General features: G+C 40.8%; 1 protein-coding gene across 4 annotated transcripts in view; it reads right to left on the bottom strand.

The window, feature by feature from the left end:
• Positions 1-1,686: 1,686 nt before the first annotated feature.
• Positions 1,687-24,843, bottom strand: part of GNG4 (G protein subunit gamma 4) — a 79,971-nt gene continuing 56,814 nt past the window's right edge. For 3 of the 4 annotated variants that reach the window (XM_072755925.1, XM_072755926.1, XM_072755927.1), the window contains one exon: positions 1,687-5,268. In XM_072755925.1, coding sequence (XP_072612026.1) covers positions 5,140-5,268 — 129 coding nt within the window. In that variant the 3' untranslated portion in view covers positions 1,687-5,139. The remainder of the gene's footprint in view (positions 5,269-24,843) is intronic. The other variant, XM_072755924.1, reaches the window with a different exon arrangement.

Genomic DNA, 24,843 nt, shown 5'->3' with positions numbered 1-24,843 from the left:
GCCTCTCATGTGCCAGCTGATATGTTAGGTGCTGGAGCTACAGGGATGAGTAAATGCCTTGTCTTCATGGTGTTCACAGTGTAGTTGGGGGAACAGATGGGGCACTGAATGATCACATATACAAATGTAAAATTGCAACAATGACAAGTGTGGTAAGGAGAGCCTCACAGTGTGGTAAGAATCTATAAACACATTTGACTTGGTCAGAGAAGTCAGGGAAGGCTTGAACTGTCAGTGATGTTTGAGTTGAGATCTAAAAAGTAAGTAGACCTGCAAAGGGAGGAGGGAAGATGTGCTAGGCAGAGGAAGCGGCAAATGCAAAGACCCTGTGGCAGCAGGAACAGGTCTAGTGAGGTAGGCTTGAATAATGGCCAGTGTGGATAAGCACAGGGTTTTGAGAGGGAGTGAGGTATGAAGGCAACTCTGGGAAATAAGTGGGGGCCAGAGCAGGCAGGGCCTGGGAGGCCACCCTGTCATTGGTGAATCTTTGAAGGTAAGAGGTTAGAACACTGGTGAATGGTTAATTACCATACGTGGCCTTCAAAATTTTACAAGTTAGTGAGTGACTTATAGCTAACAGAGTCAAGTGTTAGGGTTTTATCAGAAACCAGATGGGGAGGGCAGAGCAGTATGTCAATGCCATCCAGGAGATGAAGCTCCCGGGGCAGAGTAGGGAGCATCATTCTGGTCCTCTATAAAGGCCGCTCATGATCTGTTATCTTCTCATCATCTTGAAGAGCTGAAGGAGATGGAAGTGTAAATAAATATTCTAAATTATTTCCACAGTCATATGCTTTCCAGGTCAAAATGTTAAGTGTTGTTATCATTATTATTGTTCTAATTATTATGATGATTATAATTATTTTCATTTCAAATTTGAACAGTCACCAGAACAAAATTCCTTTGACCTTTGGCTTGCTCCCCTTCTCTGGCTCCCTTGGAGGGAGGCTGCTGACAATTCATAGACTCATTGTGCTGTTCCATGGGGGGCTGGAAACCAGAATCAAAGGTAAGACTTTTTGACTCATGTAGTGGGAGTCCCAGCGTGAGGCTACTCTGTGATCACCCGGAATTCAATATTCACTCTCTGCAAGGAGGTGGCCACATGGTAGCTGAGAGCAAAAAAGACAGCACTGCAGGTCCCTCAGAATCGATCAGAGGCTTGGAAGGGCATTTACAGCCTGCAGTGGGTGGGAGCACAGTTGAAGCCATGTCTGCCTCAGGGTGTCTGTGGCCTGGGCAGCGGAGGCCAGGGCTGCTTTCAGAAAACCACCATCATGGAGCCAGCTGGTGCCTTTGCTATGGTTTCTTCCTTTAAAGATGGCATGTGATAATAGGGTTTTGTGGCAGGCCAGCCCCTCCTGTTCACTCCTGATGGTGAGGAGGTAAGAGAGGCTGAGAGGGGGTCATCGGCCTCATTCACAGACAGATTGATCCAAGTGGGAAATCCCAGCAGGGTTCCTAACTGTTTTCCCAAAAGACAGAGATCCCACAGCACAGCATTTGCATTGTGTATCCTGTTCCCAGGGAACCACCTGCATTCTGCTCAAAGCTGTGGATCATAAGTATTTCAAATTTCAAAATGTTGTCAAATACACTCTTAACTGCTCCACTAATGATGTTCTACCTAAAGGGGAGTAAAAAATTAAGCTAAGTGCAAAAAAACCCACCTAGTAGGATTCTTGATTGCTAACCACACAAACCAACTTTTATTGATGTACAACATACATACAGAAAAATACATAATCAAAAGTATACAGCTTGAAGAATTTTCACAAACTGGACACACTCAGGTTACTAGCAGCCGGATCCACACACAGAACATTCTAGAAGCTCCCCTTGTCCCCCCCTCTGGTTCCCATCCTCTGAAGAGTAACTAATACTCCCTACTTGGAACAGCACAGATTAGCTTTGCTGGGTTTTGCGCTTGACATAAATGGAATCACGTAGTGTGAACTTGCTGTATGTCGTGAGACTCCCACTGTGCTGAGATCACTTGTTCCCACTGCTGCACAGGATTTCATTGTGTGAATATACCAGAATCTGTTTATCCATTCAATGTGTGCATGGGAGTGCTTTCCGGCTTTGGGTTTTTCTGAATAGTGCTTCTATGAACATTCTAGTACTTTTCTTTTGGTGAACACATAGACACGTTTCTGTAGCGTACACACCCAGGGAATCGAGTTTTTAGGTCATACGATATGTACATCCAGCCCAGCCTATTTCATGGAAGAATAAGAAATTTACTGGATGGAATTTACGGGCTCAAAGAATTGACAGAACATTAGAAGGGAGACCAAGGAGGATGTAGGGAACGGGGGGGGGGGGGGGGGGGGGCACCAAGACAGCTCAGTGGGGCTGGGGAACGGAGCAGGAATGGTCTACTCAGGACTCTGTCATTCCTGGACATTGTTAGCAGTGGGCACAGAACCCTGGCAGCCTGCAAGTCTCAGATGCCTCCCCTGCTGGGCCACTGCTGCCCCAGGGCCACCGCAGCTCCCATAAAACAAACTTCAGCATCTTTTCATTTCTGTGCCTCTTGCTTGGGGCTCAAGGTCCAGGCAAAGGAGTCCAGACAGTTCACATGAAGTCACTGGCCCCTCCCTGGCCGGCCTGGGGCTGGGAGGGGGGTACCTGAGAGGCAGGGAAGATCTTCCCCCTTCAGCATCCACAGTGAAAGGGAGCACTATCGCAGCCCACTAAATTTCTACGTAAGGGGTGATATCCCCCTGTAGGGAGGGGGCTCAGATGCTGGAAAGCCAAACTGCCAACAAGATGTGACAACTGTCCACGACAGGCATGCTCCCTTTTGTTCACTTCCCGATGAGCGGCTAGCAGGGCGAGGGCTCACGCACCTGCTTATGTATCTCATAGCCCAAGTGCATGACCTTGCTTTTGGGAAGAGGACAGTGAGTTCAGGGACGCTTGGGAAGCCACAAAGACAGAAAAGCATCTCATGGAGGAATATAAGGTCGAACAAGAGGAAAAGGAGAAAGAGACAGACAAAGGAAAGGGACAGGAAAAGTGAAAACAAAGAAGAGAAAGTCTGAAGGAAACTGAGAAGCACAGTTTCTTCCTGACCCGATTTAGCCAGCTTCCGTGCTGTCCTACTTTCTCAGCTTCTCTGATGTGCTTTTATGAATTGTGCTTTGCTTTATCAGGTTAATGATGTTGACATAGACCACGGAATAAAGAGCTTCTGGTCATAAACTGAGATAGAGAAGGGTTTGAAGTCTTATTATCACACACAGCATACAATTCTGCTGTCGTCAGAGCACACAGCTTCCTAACCTCCCTGGTAATATCAGTGAGCTTTAATGAAACAGAGAATCGCTTTCAACAAAAGAAGCAAAGAATAAAAATGTAATAAAACCATTTGCAAAGTGGCAAGTTATTAATTGATCTGAATTATATTTGGCTCTTTGCAGGCAATTTTACATTATTCCTCCAACCGAACCATGTTTGTCTTTGAAGTCATGCACTCCTGCCAATGTTATATTATATTGGAGCATTTAGTAATTTGTTTTAAATGATAATCAGAGCTTTCATCTATGTAGCACCTCTCTGTGGCCTCCCAGATAGAAAGGCAGGAGGAGTAATTATCATTATCCCCAATTAGCAGGTTAGAACATGCCAGGCACACAGTGGCTTGCCCTGTATCGCACAGCCGGCTGCTGTGAGAGTCAGGGAGTGGCAGTTTCTACACCAACAGAAAAGCACTAACTTGGTCAAGGAGCTCTCTGCCCCCGGCGTTTATTCTCTTTCATCTTTTTTGTTTTCTAGATGGATTCTGCAAGTTGGTCTCAGAAAAACCAAGAGCTGTCCAGTCGACCGCAGGGCATCCATGTATCTATGTATCATTGTCTGTAAGCTATTTGGGCCCAACATGCAAAGATGAGGAAAGAAGTGTGCTGCACTTATTTATATAGAAGAGAGAGACAGAATGAGCAAGTGGGGGGAGGGACAGAGGGAAGAGAAAGAGAGAGAGAGAATCAGAGAGAATCTCAAGCAGACTCCCTGCTAAGTGCAGAGCCTGACACGGGCCTTGATCCCAGGATCCTGAGATCGTGATCTGAGCTGAAACCAAGAGTTGGCACTTAGCTAGACCTAGCCATCCACATGCTTCACAGTTTTCCTCTCTTTAAAATAGACCTACTTTCCTGGCATTTATTAATTGCTGGAGGATTAAGTGAATACAGCCAATGCTCAGATAAATGGATGACACAGAGGAAGCTGCTGCCCCTATGGTTCACTGCTCTGGGGCAGGAGCCATCCTGGTGACACCCCACAGGGCTGTGCCCAGAGCAGGATCTTATTCTTTTAAAGGTTCTTTTCTTTTTATTTTTGCAATATTGAACAGGATCTTATTAATGCAGCCCACGTCAGGACTATGGAGAAGGAGCCAGAACAGGAGGAGCAAGAAGATGTGGCATATGTGGGATGGGGTGAGACGGTGCCATTGGCTGGCCCAGCTGGAGCCCACAAACAGATGGCTATCATGGTGTGCATTTACATTGAAGCTTGCTACAATATTCATCCAGCATCGACACTTGTAGAAGGACCACCTCCAAAGTGGTCGATGGTAATCAGACCCTCCTTGGGGTCTGGGCTACATGGCTCCAGGTAGACACATATTAGGAAAGCCGTCTGACACTGTGGGTTCCTTCCTTCCTAATAAGATGATGGAAAACCAGGAGATACAGAACATCCAGATGAAAACTTTATCCATCTATCTCAGTTGGTCAAAATGCTCTAATTTGCTACCAGATTCTTGTGAATGGGGGGAGGGGACTATATTGTTTTTCTTTCCCGCAAATTAGCCCCTGAAATGTATGAAATTGATATTGAAAATGGGAACTGATTTACAAAACGAAACCCTTACACCCATACTTGTTTTGAGTTGGCACACTTGTTACTTGGCTACGAAAATGTCTATTTTCTTTGCTGGTAAAGAATGTAACATGAGAAGGAAAAGCAAAACTGAACTCAGCTAAGAAACCCAGTGAAGAGAGGCAGGCCCCAGCCATCCTGGTGGGGTAGGCCCGGTGCTGGCTGGAGGTCCCTAAGGCTGAGAGCATGCAGTCTCTAACCAGGGAATGGGTTGATGGAAGAGGAGCCCCGACGGCATAACAAACACAGTCAGAGAATGGTACAAAAGAACTTCTTCTCTCGGAAAGGATTTTCTGACGCAGGTACTGGGATGATGAGAGGGTCTTCACGCACGTGAGCTTCACAGTAGGCCAGGAGATCCGCGGCTGCCTGGGACACCTGTGGGGGACATAGCACAGGTACTGGGTTAAGGGTCAGTTCACAGTGGGTTGAGCACAGAGGCATCCACGTGGATGAGGCTGAGGACAGGCCATGTTGTGTGCACCACCAATGACAAGGCCACTTCTAGTCCAGAGAGAGGGGATGTGCTAATCCAGGGAGATGGGGTTCGAAACCTGCCTTTGAGGAAAGAGGGGAGGCCTAGGGATGGTGGATGAATCCCCAGAGAGGAACAAGAGGGTCCGGCAGCCTTGTTCTACTCTCAGCTGAGTTCAATGAGTGGAGGCTCCAGGCCAGTAGCTTCATAATTACTCTGCTATACCATTTCTGGATGAATAAAGGAGAGCACTAGCCCTGGCCAAGCCAGCATGATTGTGTTTATTATTGTTATTGATTGCAATCCACTCTCATGACCAGCACAGAGAGACCTTTCATCCTTCTCAACAGAACACATGCTAATAAGCATATTATATATATCACATACATGAGCTGCATACTCTAAGCACATGTTTTAATTCACAGTGGCCACTCCCCTGTGCAGGGAGCTGCTCCTGACCAGAGATCTCCTTCCCTGCCCTATTCTTTCCAGTCTTACCTGTGGACACATGGTAGTTGTGTACTGAACTATCCCCTGGTTCAAGCCCAGGGGTTCTAGAGGAGGAGCTAGGTGGTGAGTGGCAGAAGGCCAGGACGTGTTCTCTAATAGGAAAATAAAGTTACCAGCTCATTTCAGCCAGGGTCTGGGTCATGTGCTCAGCAGACAAATGGCCTGTGCATTAATGCGTCCTTCCAATTAGGTTGTTCTGCCTGCAAATGCTTCTTACAGGCTATAGGCAGGGGTAAGTATACAGCAGGCAAATGAGATCCTTCTGGCATATACAATGTTTAAATCTTCCCTAGAATGTTGAAAACATTCCACAAATGAATGAAAAAACTATTTTAGAGTCTCCAGTGTATACAAGCCACACACATTCCCTCTAGGTTTTTAAAACTGACCTATCTTCCAAAATTTTCTAGAAATTCTTCTTCTGATTTCCAGCCAAGACCTACCTTATGTAGCAGTGGCTGGAATCCTACAAATAATTCTGGTATAGATATATAAGGAATTTCCCCCTCAAATATAGCTGGAGGTTGAGCAGATGAGTCAACCTCAATCTTGACAAAGTCTGTGTGTTGGGGATGTGGAAGAGAGAAAGGGGTACCAATGAGCACCAGCCTTCCAGTTCCATTTCTGCCCCTAAGCTGGCTGTGTAACCTTCGGCAAGCAGCTCAACCTCTCTGAGCTTCCCTTTCCTCACTTGTAAAATTCAGAAGTGTTTGATATCTCTAAGATTCCTTTTATCCCAATCACTCAATCATTCTACCTCTAAGAGCACCATGGCCAATATTTTAGAACCTCCATAAAGGTATGCTGGGGACCCTGTCACCAGCTTTCTGGGCCAAGAAACATGATTTTCTGGTATGCTAAGAGTGGATCATCTCTCTCTTTCTCTCTTTTTAAAGATTTTTATTTATTTGAGAGAAAGAGAGCATGGGGCTGAGGAGCTGAGGGAGAGGGACAAGCAGATTCTGTGCTGAGTTCAGAGCTGGATGTGGGGCTCAGTCCCAGGACCCTGAGATCATGGCGTGAGCCAAAATCAAGAGTCAGACACTTAATTGACTAAGCCACCATGCGCCCTTGGATCACCTATTGTAGCAGGTCCTTATTAAACAAGTTCAAGAGAAAAACAGAAAAACAATAGCTAATGTTTGCCAAATGCTTATTATGGTGTCAGGTACCATGTTAAATGCATCATCATATGCATTATGTCATTTAATACCTTTAAGTAATATTCTCTTTTTAAAGATTTTATTTATTCATAAGAGATGCAGAGAGAGGCAGAGACATAGGCAGAGGGAGAAGTAGGCTCCCTGCGAGAAGCCTGATGCAGGATTCAATCCTGGGACCCCAGGATCATGCCCTGAATCAAAGGCAGACATTCAACAACTGAGCCACCTAGGTGTCTCTTAAGTAATATTCTTAAAGCCACTTCACAGATGAGGAAACTGAGGTACAAATGTTAAGAAACTTGCCCAAGGTCACATAGCCAGTAAGAGAGAAAGCCAGAATTTGAAGCTCCGCTGTTCGGCCACAGAATCTATATGCTGCAGTAGCCACCTGATTAAACTGATAATGAAAATATACCTGTCAAGTGGACTGGAATGTTCCGCAGGGCCAGCACACTCTCCTTATAGACCAGCTATCTGAGAACCCATTTGACCAATCAAGTGATTTATTTGCTTTGCTTCAGCATCTTCTCTACAAAACCTTAGCCCTAGCTTCTGTCGGTGGAATGCTCCTACTCACTTTCATTTGGCGCGCCCAATTTGAATGGATATATGCTCAAATAAACTTTTGAAAAACTTGAATGTGCTCGGGCACCTGGATGGCCAAGTTGGTTAAGCGTCTACCTTTGGCTCAGGTCATGATCCCAGGATTCTGGGATCTCTGCTCAGAGGGGAGTCTGCTTCTCCCACTTCCTCTGCCCCTCCTCCCTGCTTGTGTTCTCTCTCTTAAACAAATAAAATCTTTTAAAAAAGGAAAAACTTTAATGTACCTCTCTTTGCCTATTAATATGATCCAGCTGGCCCAAAGTTAATTTGCTAAATTGTAATTACAGCTTCCTTCCCCTGGATCATACTTGTTCAGATGCTTATTAACATCCTTTGGGGGTGGATTTGAGTAGTTTAATTTCCTGAGAGCGACCGCAAGGGGGCGCCCCACAAGGGGCTGCTGCACCGGGACCGGTTCATCAGACGAGGGCATTGGAAGAAGGGACCCCCAAAAAAGCTCTGGAGGTACCAACTTCCCATCATAAAATAGTCACAATTGGACGCCTGCGTGGCTCAGCGGTTAAGCGTCTGCCTTTGCCTCGGGGCATGATCCTGGAGACCTCGGGTTCCCTGCATGGAGCCTGCTTCTTCCCTCTGCCTGTGTCTCTGCCTCTCTCTGTCTGTCTTTCTTTCTTTCTCTCTATCTCTTATGAATAAATAAATAAAATCTTAAAAAGAAAACACCCAAAAGCTCTTAAAAAATAGTCACAGGGAGGAAAAGTATAGGATAGGGAATATAGTCAAATAATATCTTAATAACATTGTTTAGTGACAGATGGTAACACACTTCTGTGGTATTTTGTAATGTTCAGAATTGTCAAATCACTGTTTCAGACCTGAAACTAACCTAACATTGTATGTCAGCTATAGTTCAATAAAAAAACAAAAGGAGGCTTTGTAGGACAGCTGGATGAAGGAGAGATGGGGCTGGGCTGTTCCTGCCTGGGATCAGTGTATCTGCGGCCCACATAGCTCCGTGTCTACAGCACCCTAACCACTAAGCTGTTCAGGTCTGGCTGTGCTCATTTTAAGCAGATCTAATCTAGGAAATTTCTATCACCTCTAAAGGTGATACTGCACTTGGTTCCACAATTCTTCTTTCATGAAAACAGTCTGTTCTTCAATTGTCTCCTTTTGCTGCTTGTTTTAGGATCATAGATGTGCTTGCTGAGTTCACTCTTCCAATGGTGGAGTCCTGCCTGGGCAATAGGAACACATACCTAATGGGACCTGTATTGGCGCCAAGGAATAAGCGCCTGACTTAAGACCAAATGGGCAGATCTGAGTTGGCTCTGTGCAATATTAATATCCTAGATGCCCTCGTTTTGTTGAAACAACACTCTAAGACAATGTAAGTCATCCTAAGAAAGTATAAGTCATCTTACAATCAAGGGAGGCTTCCAGCTCAGCCATCAGGCCCCCTTATTTCACAAAGTGTGTGACGTTCCTTTATTCTTGCATAAACAAAGTATTTGATTAACGCCTGAAGTTTGTTATTATGTGATCTGTAAAGATAAATATATGTAAGGAACATCTTACTGAGTCTTACACATAAAAGATAACACACAGCTTAAGATCCAAGCATTAATTAACCCAAACCTGCTTGTTAGGTTGCATGGGAGGGTTTCCTTAATCAGTCCTAGATTGATTTTTACAGTTGAAAGTTTCCTTCAATGCATACAAAACATGGGCTGCAGACATTGCCAAATTGCATGAAACATCTGCCATCTTTGAAACAGAAAACATATTTGCTTTCAAAGAGGAAATTTTATTTGGGTTGGAAATTTAAAACTCCCTGTTTACACTTTCTCGTCAAGCCTAAAGTCTGCTTTACCTAAAGGCCTCTGTTATGAAATGCTCAGAGCATCTCTGCCTCTCCTCCTTAGTATTGAACTGTTACAAGACAACAGATGTTGAAAAGAATTGGCAGCCTGGGAACAACTGTGGAATTTTACCATTGCATTTCAGAGTAAAAGAGGTGATTAAAACAGCCCAAGTTAGCACATAATCCTGTTAGTTGCGCTATAATTACAAGCTTCAATGATGGGAGAAAATGTTGCAATTACTATAGTCAAACTCTTGGACGAGACAGATGACATAATTACTATTCTGGCTGTGACACCCACTGCATTTATTCTTTGCATCTAAAGTAGAGCAACTTACACCTATTTCTCAGCAATCCTGGTCTATTTAATAATACTACTTGGAATCAATTTCAAGCATCTTTGATAGTTCCGCCTGTACCTCCTTCCACCTATGAAAACAAAGCAGGATCACTGTCAAGAGCATAGCCAGGTCGCAGCCCCCATGGTACAATGACCGTATCTTTTACAAGGTCAAACTCATTGCACACCTCCAAAGAGGAACCCCATATGCTGGTTTTCCCTACTGAAACCCTCAGTACATGACAGGAATTATACCTCAACTCTAAAGTCTGGGCAAACACTGCAGGGTGAATCCTTGTGAATTTTTTTTCTTTCTTCTAATGTAGGGAAGCATTGGAGATCAACACATCAGTTCCTAAGCACACGCTCAAGATACTTCCATATTATGATGTCCTCTCCACCCCAATCCAAACAAGAAAGCCTCAATCTCAATGTATTTGGAGGTGGGGCCTTTGGGAAGAAATTAAGTCATGAGGGTTGAATGCTTATGAATGAGATTAGTGCTCTTGTAAGAAGAGACATGAGAGATATGTCTCTTCACCTGCGATGTAAGGTAAGAAATCTCTCTCCACCTGCCCTATGAGGTGACAGCAAGGAGGTGATCATCTGTAAACCAGGATAAGAGCTCCCACCAGAACCTGACCACTCAGCAACCCTGATCTCAGACTTCCCAGCTTGCAGAGCTGTGAGAAATGAATTTCTGTTATTTCAGCCACCAGGTCTATGGCACTCTGTTATAGCAGCATAAGCTGGCTAAGACATTTGGCTTCTAGTGGATCCCAGCAACTACTTTGTATTGCTCCAGATCAATGCAAACAATTTTCAATTGTTGGGTCCTGGGCCACAGAGCAGCTAGGTGGGAGTGGGTAAGGTTATCTGGAGGATACCAGAGGGGGTGAAAGATATGTGTGAATACAGGAATAATATAACATAGTCCGTCTCTGAATTCTAAAATCAAATGTTCATAATGGTCAATTAGTTACCAGCACAAAGGATTTTTTTTTACACATGAAAAGTTGATTGCACATTAAGAGGTAAATCCAAGATGCTTGAAAGAGTTTTACTATCTCCAAGGTAACCTAAGTAAGAGCTGATATTACATGGCTTTCACCACCAGAATAGTGAAGCCCTCACAGAGCTTAATGAGAATGGCTGACCTATATCTACCCTGGACCTCAACTTAACCAAATCCTTTCAACAGGTTGGTACATGTCCTATGTGACTCTAACGACCTCTCAGTTTTGACATATCCCAATTTTCCACCAAGGAACCCCTAATCCAACCATTCTGCAAGCTCTTTGAAAGAGTAATTTATTTGGTGAGAGAAACCAGTGAGTCACTCAAGAGGTTTCTGGGACTTAGGTAAAGGTGAAAGATGGATGTAACAAGGAGGTTCTAGGTCCAGGGATTCTAGAAAGCCAGCTGCATCTCTTAGGATGTACTGGATTGTGAGTCAGGAAACAATGTCTCTGACTGAGCTGTAGTCAGCACTAATAAGCTGTGACATTCTGGGCAAGACAAACACTTGGGTGCTCAGTTTTCACTCCTGTCAATGGGAATAGCAATACCTGCTGGTTTGTGACTAAGTGACATAATGAATACTATTATATATACAGCATGTTATTATTTCATTATCCATCTAGGTACTTTCTGGGAGGTCATTGAGAAACAGACATGAGGAAGTTTCTCAGAAATTATGAGGGCAATTGGATGTCCACAGTGCCCCTAACCCAATTCCTCATGAATTGGAAGTGTTCCTTGCTTTTTCCAAATGTATATTTTGTCTTCTTGTTCTCCTGCTTATGTTCTCCTGTTTGATTTAATTAAAAGATTTTTCTCCTTTGATCTGATAGCTATTCTAGAATTGTTCACTCATAGCCCCTTTGAATTTATTTCTAAATCTGATTGTAGAAAGTTACCATCTAAATCGGTCTGGGTGAGAGCTATGAATGTTTCTGGTAGAGGATGAGAAAATGAGGAGAAGATTTAAAGCTAACTTGCTAAACTAGCAGAAGGTAGAGCAATAAAGGGGAGGGACCCAGAGTTCAGACTAGACATGTCAGAAAGGCAAAATCTTTATGCACTGTCTTGAATTTGGGCTGGGTCACAGAACATCATTTGTATTTATTTTCTTTTAGAAATGTCATTCTTTCAACCTTCACATCATTTATTATCCTAATTACATCCCTTCCCTGGACTTCTCTGGATGCTTTTAATCGGCTGTCAGTGATCTATCAGAACACGATGGACTCCTGGATTTTGCTCTTTTTCAATTTTCCATAGGAAACACCATGATATTTGAGCCTCTTGTCTTCTGTTTTAACAACGACTGGCTCTTGCTTTAGAATTTTCTTGTTTGGCTTTGGAACACTCAACAGAGTGTGTTTTTTTCTTGTGGATAAATGAAACCATAAAGAACACATCTTGTTCTTGTAAAAGAACTCACAAACTGGCAGCACTGTTATGACTCTTAGAGGTGCTAGAAAAAAAATTAGAGTAAAACATATGAAAGACCTATCTGTTAGCAGAATTATGAGGAAGAATCTCTGGTTCAAATATAAATGTGAAGCAGGAGCCAAAAGGCTGATGCCAAAGGGACTGTCCCGGCAAACTCCTGGACACTTACTTTTTAATTCTACTCTGCAGCTCTGGATTATCCATGCTGATGAGCAAAACCAGTAGAAAAAATAATCCTCACCTCAATTACACTTAAATTTGAAATGTAATTTATGATTTTTATGTAGTGTGTTTACATGAAAGTATGGTCATATTTTGCAATTGGCTCCTGGTCCCTAAGGGTCATACTTTGCAATTGGCTCCTGGTCCCCTGGTCCAGAAGGAAGATATAGATTATATACAAAATGAACAGTGTACATGCAGATAATGTGGTGGTGAGGTCCTATGTGGAAAGAATAGAAAAGGTTTGTTTTTCTATTTATTGTACTATGTGGCCACCTTCTAAGGCACCCTCTTCCTCTTTCACATATTGTCACACTATACAAATGATAATAAATTCAAAGGAGGAGGGGGTAACTGGGTCTTCAGGGGTGTGGTAGCATCTCTGTGCAAGAGGTGATTTCTATAAAGAATTTTAATTTTGAAACAGCTTTATTGTCTTTACAATAACAATTCTTATTTGTTTGTAAAATAACCAAAAAAAGTTCAGAGCTGGAAGCAAACACTAACTGCCACTTGGAGTGGTTCACTTTGGTGAACATCTTTTCAGATATCTTACTATCTATCTTTCTACATATAGTTTCATATGCTGTTCTGTAACATGCTTTTTTTCACTCAGGACACACAGTTGTACATCATTGTTTATAATGATAATATAGTGTAACATTGTCTCTACCTAATTTACTTAACCAATCTCTATGGATGGGTAATCAAAAATTACAATTCGTTGATATTCTAATAGTGCTCTGCTTCTTACTTCCCTTCATTATTTGTGAGATTGTCTCTGGGTAAATTCCTAGAAGTGAGAATACTGGTGTCAAGAGTATGAACAATAAACATTTTGAAAAATATTCTAAACTATCATTCTGAAAGACTGTTTCAGTGTCCATTCCAACCACCAAAAACCTCTGGCCATGGATGATACTGGATTTCATGAAAGATTAAAAACATCAAGAGTCTTACAGTAGCCAAGATATGGAAGCAACCTGAGTGTCCATATAATATATATATATATATATATATATATATATATATTACTCAGCCAAATAAAAGGATAGATCATGTCATTTGAGACATGTCACTGGATGGACCTAGAAGTTATCAGGCTAAATGAAATAAGTCAGACTGAAAAAGACAAGCACCACATGATTTCATTCATATGTGGAATCTAAATAAACAAAAAGCAGCAGAATCAAAAAGAACAAACTGATGACTACAAGAGAGGACTAGGCAAAATGGGTGAAGGGACATGGAAGATACAGGTTTCTAGTTGTGGAATGAGTAAGTCAAGGGAATAAAGGCACAGCATAGGGAACATAGTTAATGGTATTGTAATAGTGTTGTATGGTGACAGATGGGAGCTACACTTGTGGCAAGCATTAACATTACATATAGAGAAGTTGAATCACTATGTTGTACAGCTGAAACTAATGTCACATTGTATATCGACTATACCAGAACAAACACAAAAACTGAATGGGTCTTGTTTTTTTAAAGCAGACCTCAATGCTGTTTTGAGCATAACTCTTGTATTATTAATGGAGGTAAATGTCTCTTCATATATTTGACCATTTATATTTTTCCATTTTAAACTGCCTATTCATTTGCACAATGAAAAAAGGAGGATCTTTTATTTTCTTATTGACTTTTCAGAGAAATTTCAGAAAGGTTTAGAGATTTAACCCTTTGTTACACAAATGCCAATGTTTTTCTTATTTTGTTGATTGGAAATGTTTACCATATCAAATTTTTTTAAATGCAGTCAAAACTTTTACTTTATGAATAGTGGGTTTTGTGGTATATTTGGCCTTTCCAAATATTTATAAAAACATTTTCTCCTAATTTGAGAAATGAGTGATACCATAAAGCAAAACAATGTTAGAATAATTGGGATCCCAGAAAAAGAGGAGAGGGGCAGAAGGTATATTGGAGCACATTATAGCAGAGAACTTCCCTAATCTGGGGGAGGAATCAGGCATCCAAGTCTAGGAGGCACAGAGAACTCCCCCTTCAAAATCAGTAAAAATAGGCCAACACCCCAACATGTAATAGTGAAACTTGCAAGTCTCAGAGACAAAGAGAAAATCCTGAAAGCAGCTTGGGACAAGAGGCTCATAACCTACAAGGATAAAAACATTAGACTGGCAGCAGGCCTGTCCACAGAGACCTGGCAGGCCAGAAAGGATTGCCATGATATATTCAAGAGGCTAAATGAGAAAAATCTGCAGCCAAGACTACTTTATCCAGCTAGGATGACATTCAAAATAGAAGAGAGATAAAAAGCTTCCAGGACAAACAGAAACTAAAAGAATTTATGATCATTAAATCATCCCTGAAAGAAATATTAAAAGGGATCCTTTACATGAAGAGAGAGCCAAAAAGTAACATAGACCAGAAAGGAACAGAAACAAAACACAGAAACAGTAACTTTACCCTTATAATGACACTAAATTAGTATCTTTCAATAGTTACTCTAGATGTAAATGGGCTAAATGCCCCAATCAAAAGAGACAGGTATCAGACTGGATAAAAAGGGCAAGACCCATTGATATGCTATCTGCAAGAGACTTATTTTAGAACCAAAGACACCTCCAGATTGAAAGTAAAGGGGTGGAAAACCATATATCATGCTAATGGACATCAAAGGAAAGCTGGGGTGACAATCCTTATATTAGTCAAATTAGATTTTAAACCCAAGACTGTAATAAGAGATGAGGAAGGAGACTATATCATAATTACAGTGTCTATCCAACAAGATCTAATGAATGGGTCATCCGGGAAATTAAAGAAGAATTTTAAAACTTCATGGAAACAAACAAAAATGAAAGTACAACTGTTCATAACCTTTGGAATGCAGCAACAGTGGTCCTAAGAGGGAGGTATATAGCAATTCAAGCCTTTCTCAAGAAACAAGAAAGATTTCAAATATACAGCCTAACCTTACACCTAAAGGAACTGGAGAAAGAACAGGAAATAAAGCCAAAACCCAGCAGGAAAAAAGAATCCATAATGATTAGAGCAGAAATCAATGGAATAGAAACCAAAAGAACAGTAGAACAGATCAATGAAACTAGGAGCTGGTTCCTTGAAAGAATTAATAAGATCAATAAACCCCTGTCCAGATTTATCAAAAAGAAAAGAGAAAGGACCCAAATAAATAAAATCATGAATGAAATAGGAGAAATCACAACCAATACAAAGAAATACAAACCATTATAAGAACATATTATAAGCAACTATATGCCAACAAATTAGGCAATCTGGAAGAATGGATGCATTCCGAGAGACGTATAAACTCCAAAACCAAAAGAGGAAGAAATAGAAAACCTAAACAGATCTATAACCAGCATGGAAATTGAAGTAGTAATCAAAACTCTCCCAATAAACAAGAGTGTAGGGCCAGATTGCTTTCCAGGGGAAGTCTACCAAACACTTAAAGAAGAATTAATACCTGTTCTGAAGCTGTTTTAAAAAATAGAAGTGGAAGGAAAACTTCCAAGCCCTTTCAATGAGGCCAGCATTAGTTTTATCCCAAAACCAGACAAAGACCCTACCAAGAAGGAGAATTATAGACAGATATCCCTGATGAGCATGGATGAAAAGATTCTCACCAAAATACCAGCCAATGGGATCCAACAGTACATTAAAAGGATAATTCACCATGATCAAGTGGGATTTATTCCTGGGTTGCAAGTGTGGTTCAACATCTGCAAATCAATCAATGTGATACACCACATTAATAAAAGAAAGGACAAGAACCATAAGATCCTCTCAATAGATGCAGAAAAATCATTTGACAAAGTACAGTACCCTTTCTTGATTAAAACTCTTCACGGTGTAGAGATTGAGGGAACATACCTCAATATCATAAAAGCCATATGCAAAAAGCCCAGAGTGAATATCATTCTCAATGGGGAAAAACTGAGAGCTTTTCCCCTAAGGTCAGGAACATGGCAGGGATGTCCACTTTCATCACTGTTGTTCAACACAGTACTAGAAGTCCCAGTCTTAGCAAGCAGATAACAAAAAGAAATAAAAGGCAAAGAAGAAGCCAAATTCTCACTCTTTGCAGGTTGCAGGACACTCTATGCACAAAATCCCAAAGACCCTACTCCCAAATTGCTAGAATTTATACAGGAATTCAGCAAAGTGGCAGAATATAAAATCCATGCACAGAAATCAGTTGCATTTCTATCTACTGAGACAGAAAAAATAGAAGTTAAGGAGTCAATCCCATTTACAATTGCACCCCAAATCATAAGATATTTAGGAATAAACCTAACCAAAGACGCAAAGGACCTATACTCAGAAAACTATAGAATACTCATGAAAGGGGATCCCTGGGTGGCTCAGTGGTTTAGCACCTGCCTTGGGCTCAGGGCGTGATCCCAGAGTCCCGGGATCTAGTCCCACATCGGGCTCCCTGCATGGAGCATGCTTCTCCCTCTGCCTGTGTCTCTGCCTCTCTTTCTCTCTCTCTGTGTCTCTCATGAATAAATAAATAAAATCTTAAAAAATATAAATCAAGAGTTAAAGCTTAAAAAAAAAAAGAATACTCATGAAAGAAATTAAGGACGACACAAAGAAATGGAAAAATGTTCTATGCTCGTGGATTTGTTAACATGTCTACGCTACCTATAGCAATCTATACATTTAAGGCAATCCCTATCAAAATACCATCAACTTTTTTCACAGCTGTAACAAATAATCCTAAAATTGACATGGAATCAGAAAAGACCCCGAATAGCCAAAGAAATGTTGAAAAAAAAAAAAAAACCCCAAAGCTGGTGGCATCACAATTCTAGACTTCAAGCTGTATTACAAAGTTGTCATCATCAAGACAGTCTGTCACTGGCACAACAACAGACACATAGATCAATGGAACAGAATAGCGAACTCAGAAATGGACCCTCAACTCTATGGTCAACTAATCTTTGACAAAACAGGAAAGACTATCCAATAGAAAAAAGACAGTCTCTTCAATAAATAGTGTTCAGAAAATTGGACAGCCACATACAGAAGAATGAAACTGGACAAATTTCCTCACACCATATACAAAAATAGACTCAAAATGGATGAAAGACCTAAAAATGAGACAGGAATCTATCAAAATCCTAGAGGAGAACACAGGCAGCAACCTCTGTGACCTCAGCTGCCGCAACTTCCTGCTAGATACGTCTCCAAAGGCAAGGGAAACAAAGGCAAAAATGAATAATTGGGGCTTCATCAAGATAAAAAGCTTCTGCACAGCAAAGGAAACAGTCAACAAAACCAAAAGACAACCAGAAAAATGGGAGAAGATATTTGCAAATGACATATCAGATAAAGGGCTAGTACCCAAAATCTAAACAAAACTTATCAAACTCAACACCCAAGAACAAATAATCCAATCAGGAAATGGGAAGAAGACATGGAACAGACATTTCTCCAAAGAAGACATATAAGTGGCCAATTGACACATGAAAAAATGCTCCACATCATTTGGCATCAGGGAAATACAAAAATAAAACCACAATGAGATACCAACTCACACTGCTTAGAATGGCTAAAATTAACAAATCACGAAATGATAGATGTTGGTGAGGATGTGGAGAAAGAGGAACCCTCTTACGCTGTTGCTAAGAATGCAAGCTGGTGCAGCCACTCAAAAAGAGTATGGAGGTTCCTCAAAAAGTTGAAAACAGAGCTACCCTACATCTCAGCAATTGCACGACTAGGTATTTACTCCAAAGATACAAATGTAGTGATCCAAAGGGGCACCTTGTACCTCAACATTTATAGCAGCAATGCCCACAATAGCCTAACTATGGAAGGAGCCCAGCTATTCATTGACAGATTGAATGGATAAATAAGACGTGATACACACACACACACACACACACACACACACATACACACACACACACACAGTGGACTATTACTCAGCCATCCAAAAAAATTAAATCTTGCCATTTGCAATAATGTGGATGGAACTAGAGGGTATTGTGCTAAGCGAAGTAAGTCAATCTGAGAAAGACAATTATCATATGTTCACACTCATATGTGGAATTTAAGAAACAAAACAGAGGATCATAGGGGAAGGAAGGGAAAAATAAAACAAGATGAAATCAGAGAGGGAGACAAACCATAATAGACTCTTAATTATAGGAAACAAACTGAGGGTCACTTGGGGGGAGTTAGGTGGGGAATGGGGTAACTGGGTGATGGAGGGCATGTGATGTAATGAGCACTGGGTGTTCTATGCAACTGACAAATCACTGACCTCTACCACTGAAACTAAGAATACCTATGTTAACCAATTGAATTTTTATTAAAAAAAAAAACCACATTTGCTAGTATTTTCATAGGTTTATTTGTTATATTTAAATCTTTGATCAAAGTTAGGGACTGAATTGTGTCCTCCCGCCCACCCCCAACTCATATGTTCAAGCCATAAACCCTAATGTGACTATTTGGAGATAGAGCCTTCAGGTAGGTAATTATGGTTAAATTAGGTCAAAGGGGGTAATGGGGTTCCCTAATTGGATGGAATTGGGTAGGTTTAATTGGGTCTGTTTAAAGAACAGACACCAGAAAGCTTTCTTTTCCCCTGAGCACAGAAGGAAGACCATGTGAAGACACAGTGAGAAGGCAGCTGCAAGCCAAGGAGAGAGGCCTCACCAGACATCAACCCTACTGGCACCTTGATCTAGGACTTCCAGCTTCCAGAACTATGAAAAAATAAATTTTTTGATTAGACTTGTATTGAATTAATTTACCAAGAATAGACATTTTTACAATATCGACTGCCTATTCAAGAAGGTATCACTTTCCATTATCCAATTGTTTTAAACTTCCTTCTTTTAAGTCGTTTATGCCCTTTTGTGTTTTGAGTGTTTGTTAAAAATGTCTTATACATTTACATATGGCATTCTCAAAATCAATTTCATTGTTTAAGAGATAGTTAAAAAGGATACTGAGGCTGACATTTATTTATATTACTGCCACCATTTTATTGAACTACAGTCAAAGAATGTGGTATGAATCATCTACTTTTTGGAATGTATTTTTTTAAAAGACTTTATTTATTTATTCATGAGAGACACAGAAAGAGAAAGAGGCAGAGACATAGGTAGAGGGAGAAGCAGGCAAAGAGCACGACGTGGGACTCAATCCCGGGACCCCAGGATCATGACCTGAGCCAAAGGTAGAAACTCAGCCACTGAGCCCCCCAGGTGCCCCTAGGATATATTAAAGTGTTCCATGATTGGTACTTATAGAACAGTGTTTTTAATATTTTCTGGAAAAAGATATATGTCCTATCATCTATCTATCAATCAGATCAACCTAATTAATTTTATTATTAATATATGCTTACCTCTCTTTTGTCTGGTTGATCTACCAAAAAGTAGGAAAGACATGTTATCCTCTTAAACAATTTGTCCATCTTGGGATCCCTGGGTGGCGCAGCAGTTTAGCGCCTGCTTTTGGCCCAGAGCGTGATCCTGGAGACCCGGGATCGAATCCCACGTCAGGCTCCCGGTGCATGGAGCCTGCTTCTCCCTCTGCCTATGTCTCTGCCTATGTCTCTCTCTCTCTCTCTCTCTCTCTCTCTGTGACTATCATAAATAAATAAAAAAAACCAATTTGTCCATCTTGACATTTTGTCAAATTTTGCTTTGTATATTGTTGATATAATTGGATCGTATGGTAAGACCATATTTAGCTTTATAATAATCTGCCTCCCAAAGTGCCTGTACTACTTTTGTATTCCCACCAGCAATAAATGAGAGTTCCCACTATCCCTCCAATCCTTGTCAGCATTTTGGATTTTAATCATTCTAAATATCTGTGCAGTGATATTTCATTACTCTTTTAATTTGTAATTTTCTAGTGGCATATGATGTGGAGCATCTTTTCATATGCTTCTTTGCCATCTGTATATCTTCTTCGGCGAGATGTCTGTTCAGATCCTTGGTCTATTTTTTAATGGGGTGGTTTGTTTTCTCACTGTTGAGTTTTAAGAGTTCTTTGTATATTTTGGATACGAATCCTTTAACAGACATGTGTTTTGCAAAGGTTTTCTCCCAGCCCATGGCTTGTCTTTTCATCCACTTAATGGTGTCTTTGACGGAGAAGTTCTTAATTTGAATGAAGTCCAGGCAATCAATTTTTCTTTTGTGGATTGTGCTTTTGGTGTTAGAGTTAAAAATGAATTGCCAGATCCAAGGCCCCCTAGATTTTCTCTTGTGTTATTCTATAGATGTTTTCTAGTTTTGCTTTTCACATGATTGATTTAGAGCTCATTTTTGTGAAAGGTGTAAGGTCTGTGTCTGTATTTATTGTTTTGCATGTGGTCATCTAGTTGTTCCAGCAGCATTTGTTGAAGAGACTAGCTTGTCTTCACTGTATTGCCTTTGCTTTTTTGTCAAAGGTCAGTCAACTATACTTATGTGGGTCTATTTCTGAGCTCTCTATTCTGTTTCATTGATCTCTTTGTCTATTATTTTGTCAGTATCACACTGTCTTGATCATTGCAGCTTTGATCTTGAAGTTGGGTAGTGTGAGTCTTCCAATTTTCTCTTTTCCTTCAATATTATGCTGGCTATTCCATTTTTTTTTCTTTATTCCTCTTCTCCATATAAATGTCAGAATCTGTTTGTCAGTATCAATAAGCTAACTTGCTGGGATTTTTATTAGTATTGCCTTGAATCTATAGATCAAGTTGGGAAAACCTGACAAAATCTAACAATTTTGAGTCCTCCTATCAATGAACATGTAATATCTTTATTTATTTAGATTTTTATCTCTTTCATAAAGTTTTGTAGTTTTTCTCATTTAGATCCTGACATATAACAAGTGGTTACAAATGACTGATCTGAGAAAGTGAAGGTGAGTCAATTAAACCTGAGGCAAATAGCTAGAGACCTGAAATCAATTGCGGCAAAGTTGATTGGTAGAAAAGTTGTGAGCAATGTGGCTCACAATACAGGAAAGAGAGTGGGTCCCATTATCATTAGAGTGGAGCCTGTGACAGTTGCAAGTTAATACACAGCATAGTAGCTCTGGAGAAATTTGGGCCAGGAAAGTGGACTATTCAGTTGAAGCAGCTTAGTCTCAACACCTGTCTCAAGTGATCTTAATATAAAACAATCTTGCAAACCAAAGCCCATTGGTAATCTGAGCTTGAGAAGATGGTTTTCTTTCCAAGGCAGAATGGTATGATCAAACTAATATTAAGCTTCTGTTAAACACTGGAATGCCCAAAGTACCAATCTAAAAAGAAAATATGCAACAATGACTAGAATAACCCCAAAGGTTGGGAGTAGAGAAAAGAACACCACAGTGGGCTGGGCTAACTTCTTCATCAGATTATGCTGGTTTGTATTCAACCCATATTAGAGTCTACCTTTTGGAATAAAAGGTAGTATTGAAGGAAATAGACTCTCAGGTCATTCCTGTGGAAGAAGCCACCCTCTGCCTCACTGGTGACACTGACTCTTCAAGACACCTAATATTCTTTTGCTCCTATTGTTGATGTTTATACATTCCATGAACTGACATAGATGGGCAGAGATCTCTTTAACTATTTGGCACCTGATGGAGTAAAAATGTCTGATGCTCAAATCTGAAGATTATAAAGAGTAAAAATTGAGAAGACTAACCCTATCACATTAACAGATAAAGAATCCAGCAGAATTCCAAGACTGAATTGATTTAGTAACCTGGTAGACTTTGGAATTCAGGGATAGATGCCGGAGGCAGATGACTTTTGGAGTGATTGCTCAGAGAGACTCTCTGTGGTGAGTAAAATGCTTGGCTCTCACTAGTACTCTAAAAGATGGGAAAGAGAGACTGGGCAAAATGGCACTATTAGTAAGAAAGGGGATCCTCATAATGTTGAAGATCTAGGGGTGAGTGGGGCTTTGACAATGCTTATGAAGAATGCATCAAGCCTAACCTTGTGCAGACATTAGAGGGCACATCAGTATTCATTCTTGATGGAGATGAACTCCTCTAGCACAGCAGACTCAACTGTACTAAAGCTTGTTGGCTCTGATGGTTATATGGTGATTGAAGGTGGATTGGAAACACACATTTCATTGAAAAAAATTTCTTTAAAAATTTTTAATTGTGGTAAAATACCCATAACAAAAAATTTACCACCTTCACCATTTTTAAGTGTACAGTTCAGCATTAAGTATATTCACATTGTTGTACAATCAACCTCCAGAACTTTTTCATCTTGATAAACAGAAACTCTATACCATTAAACAACTCCCCACTGCCTTTCCCCCCAGCACCTGGCAACCACCACTCCCCTTCCTGTTCCTATGAATTTGACTCTTCTGGGGACCTCATATAAGTGGAATCAGACAGTATTTGTTCTTTTGTGACTAGGTTAATTCATTTAACATAATGCCCTCAAGGTTCATCCATGTTGTGACCTATGTCAGAATGTCCTTCCTTTTTAAGGCTGAGTAATATTCTGTTGTATGGATATACCAGTTTTGTTCTTTTTTTTTTCATCTTTTTAAAATTTAATTTTTTATTTAAATTCAATTTTACAATATCTAGCATAACACCCAGTGCTCATCCCATCAAGGGCCCTCCTTAGTACCACAGTTTGTTTATCCATTCATCTGCCAATGCACACAGGTAGAAGCAACCTGTTGGCTTCTCCAAATAATGCTATAAACTGGATGGACAAATCAATTTCAGTTCTTTGGGATATATACTCAGAAGTAGAGTTGCTGGATCATACAGTATTTTTAATTTTTTGAGAAACTGATATACTATAGTTTTCTATAATGACTGTATCACTTTACATTCCCAACACCAGTACACAAAATTTCTAATTTCTTTACATCTTCATCGACACTTGTTATTTTCTGTTTTGTTTTATTCTGACAGCAGCTATCCTGATGGATGGTAGGGAATGAAAAAGGTTTTTAGCACCAAATGCTGATATTCTATTCCCCTCTCCTTTGGTAGAGCTCGTTGCTCCTGCCTGGACCCTTAGAATACAAGAAGGAGCCCTAAAGAAACAGCTGGATGAACTCCACCAAAAGCTTATATGGAGGAGAATATAAAGCTGGTGGAAAAAGGCTTCAGTAAGTTAGAGAAATAAATCAAGAATATCCAGAGGTTTGGGGTACCAGTAGCAGTGACCAGTGCAGCCAAAATGGATACTAAAGCCAAGTGGACCACAGCTACTGCCTCACCAAACATGGGGCCCTGATAACCTGATAAGTACTTCACTAGGCCTGGGCAAGCTGTTCAGAAGGCTCACCCGCAGGTCCAGCTCCACCATGATTCTGAGCTTTTGGCTGAAGGATCCTTACCCAGAAGATCTGTGGGGCAGATAACACTGAAGTGGCCCTAGCAACTCAATACAAAGTTAGAGACCTCCCAAGGCAAGACTCTGGACATCCACCGAAAAGCAGGATCTCTGTTTCATAGCCCTGATTAGAAAAGGTGCTCCTGCAGGTGTTGCTTATTTGTGATGTATGAGCAGTGTATGCAGCTGCGGGTTCCTGTGCCCCTTCAGTGGGAACAGGGCCATGATGCATGGACTGTCTCACACGACTCTGTTTCTGATATTGATTTGGGCTCCGCATTGAAACAGATGATGACTGGGATGTTCTAAATAGATCAGGTCCATCCATCCTTCAGTGTGACCAGTGGTTGTTATGACCCAAGTAGTGTGTAGGTTGCAAGGGCAAGACACTCACCCCTGGTTGGAAGAAATTGCCAACCCAGTGAGAATTTCCCCTGGAAATGTCTTCAGTCGTCATGTATACTATCATGTGTATAATACAAATTCTGGACATTTGTATCTCCTTTACTGAAATCCAATTGTATACAATGAAATAATTTTGCTAAAGAAGCCCACATTTTGTATTATATTTAATTTTCTGCATAATTGAGAATATCATTTCTAGCCCATAAATGACCACTTGGCTAATTAGAGAATCCTCTGCAGAATTTTAGAATTTTTATGTAATCTTAGGCTGGCCTCTTCTGAACTGCAGTGCAGTGTTGTCCAGACTGATACTTCTGCCCTGTGTAGGTAGGGCACTTCGGTTTAATGATAAGACTTGAGGTTCTGGGTTGGTATCCCTACCTTATCACAGAATTGTAGGCCTAGGTTTTCTTATCTGTGAATTGGGGTATGAACAACACCAATATCTTAGGGCTAAGGTGAGGATTCAAGCACTTAACTCATATTGTTAGATGTACTTATCCTAAATGGTCCTTTCTTCTGCCTGTATACTTCAGAGGCTTTTTGTTTACTTTGGAGATTAAGGAACCTCAGCAGGTGTATTTGTCTCAGGGTTTATTATTTTCTATGATACTCCTTCCTGGAACATGATGAGCT

The sequence above is a fragment of the Vulpes vulpes genome, chromosome 4, assembly GCF_048418805.1.
Source record: "Vulpes vulpes isolate BD-2025 chromosome 4, VulVul3, whole genome shotgun sequence".
Lineage (NCBI taxonomy): Eukaryota > Metazoa > Chordata > Mammalia > Carnivora > Canidae > Vulpes > Vulpes vulpes.
Note: the sequence above shows the minus strand (reverse complement) of the source record. Positions and strands in the feature narration are given on the sequence as shown.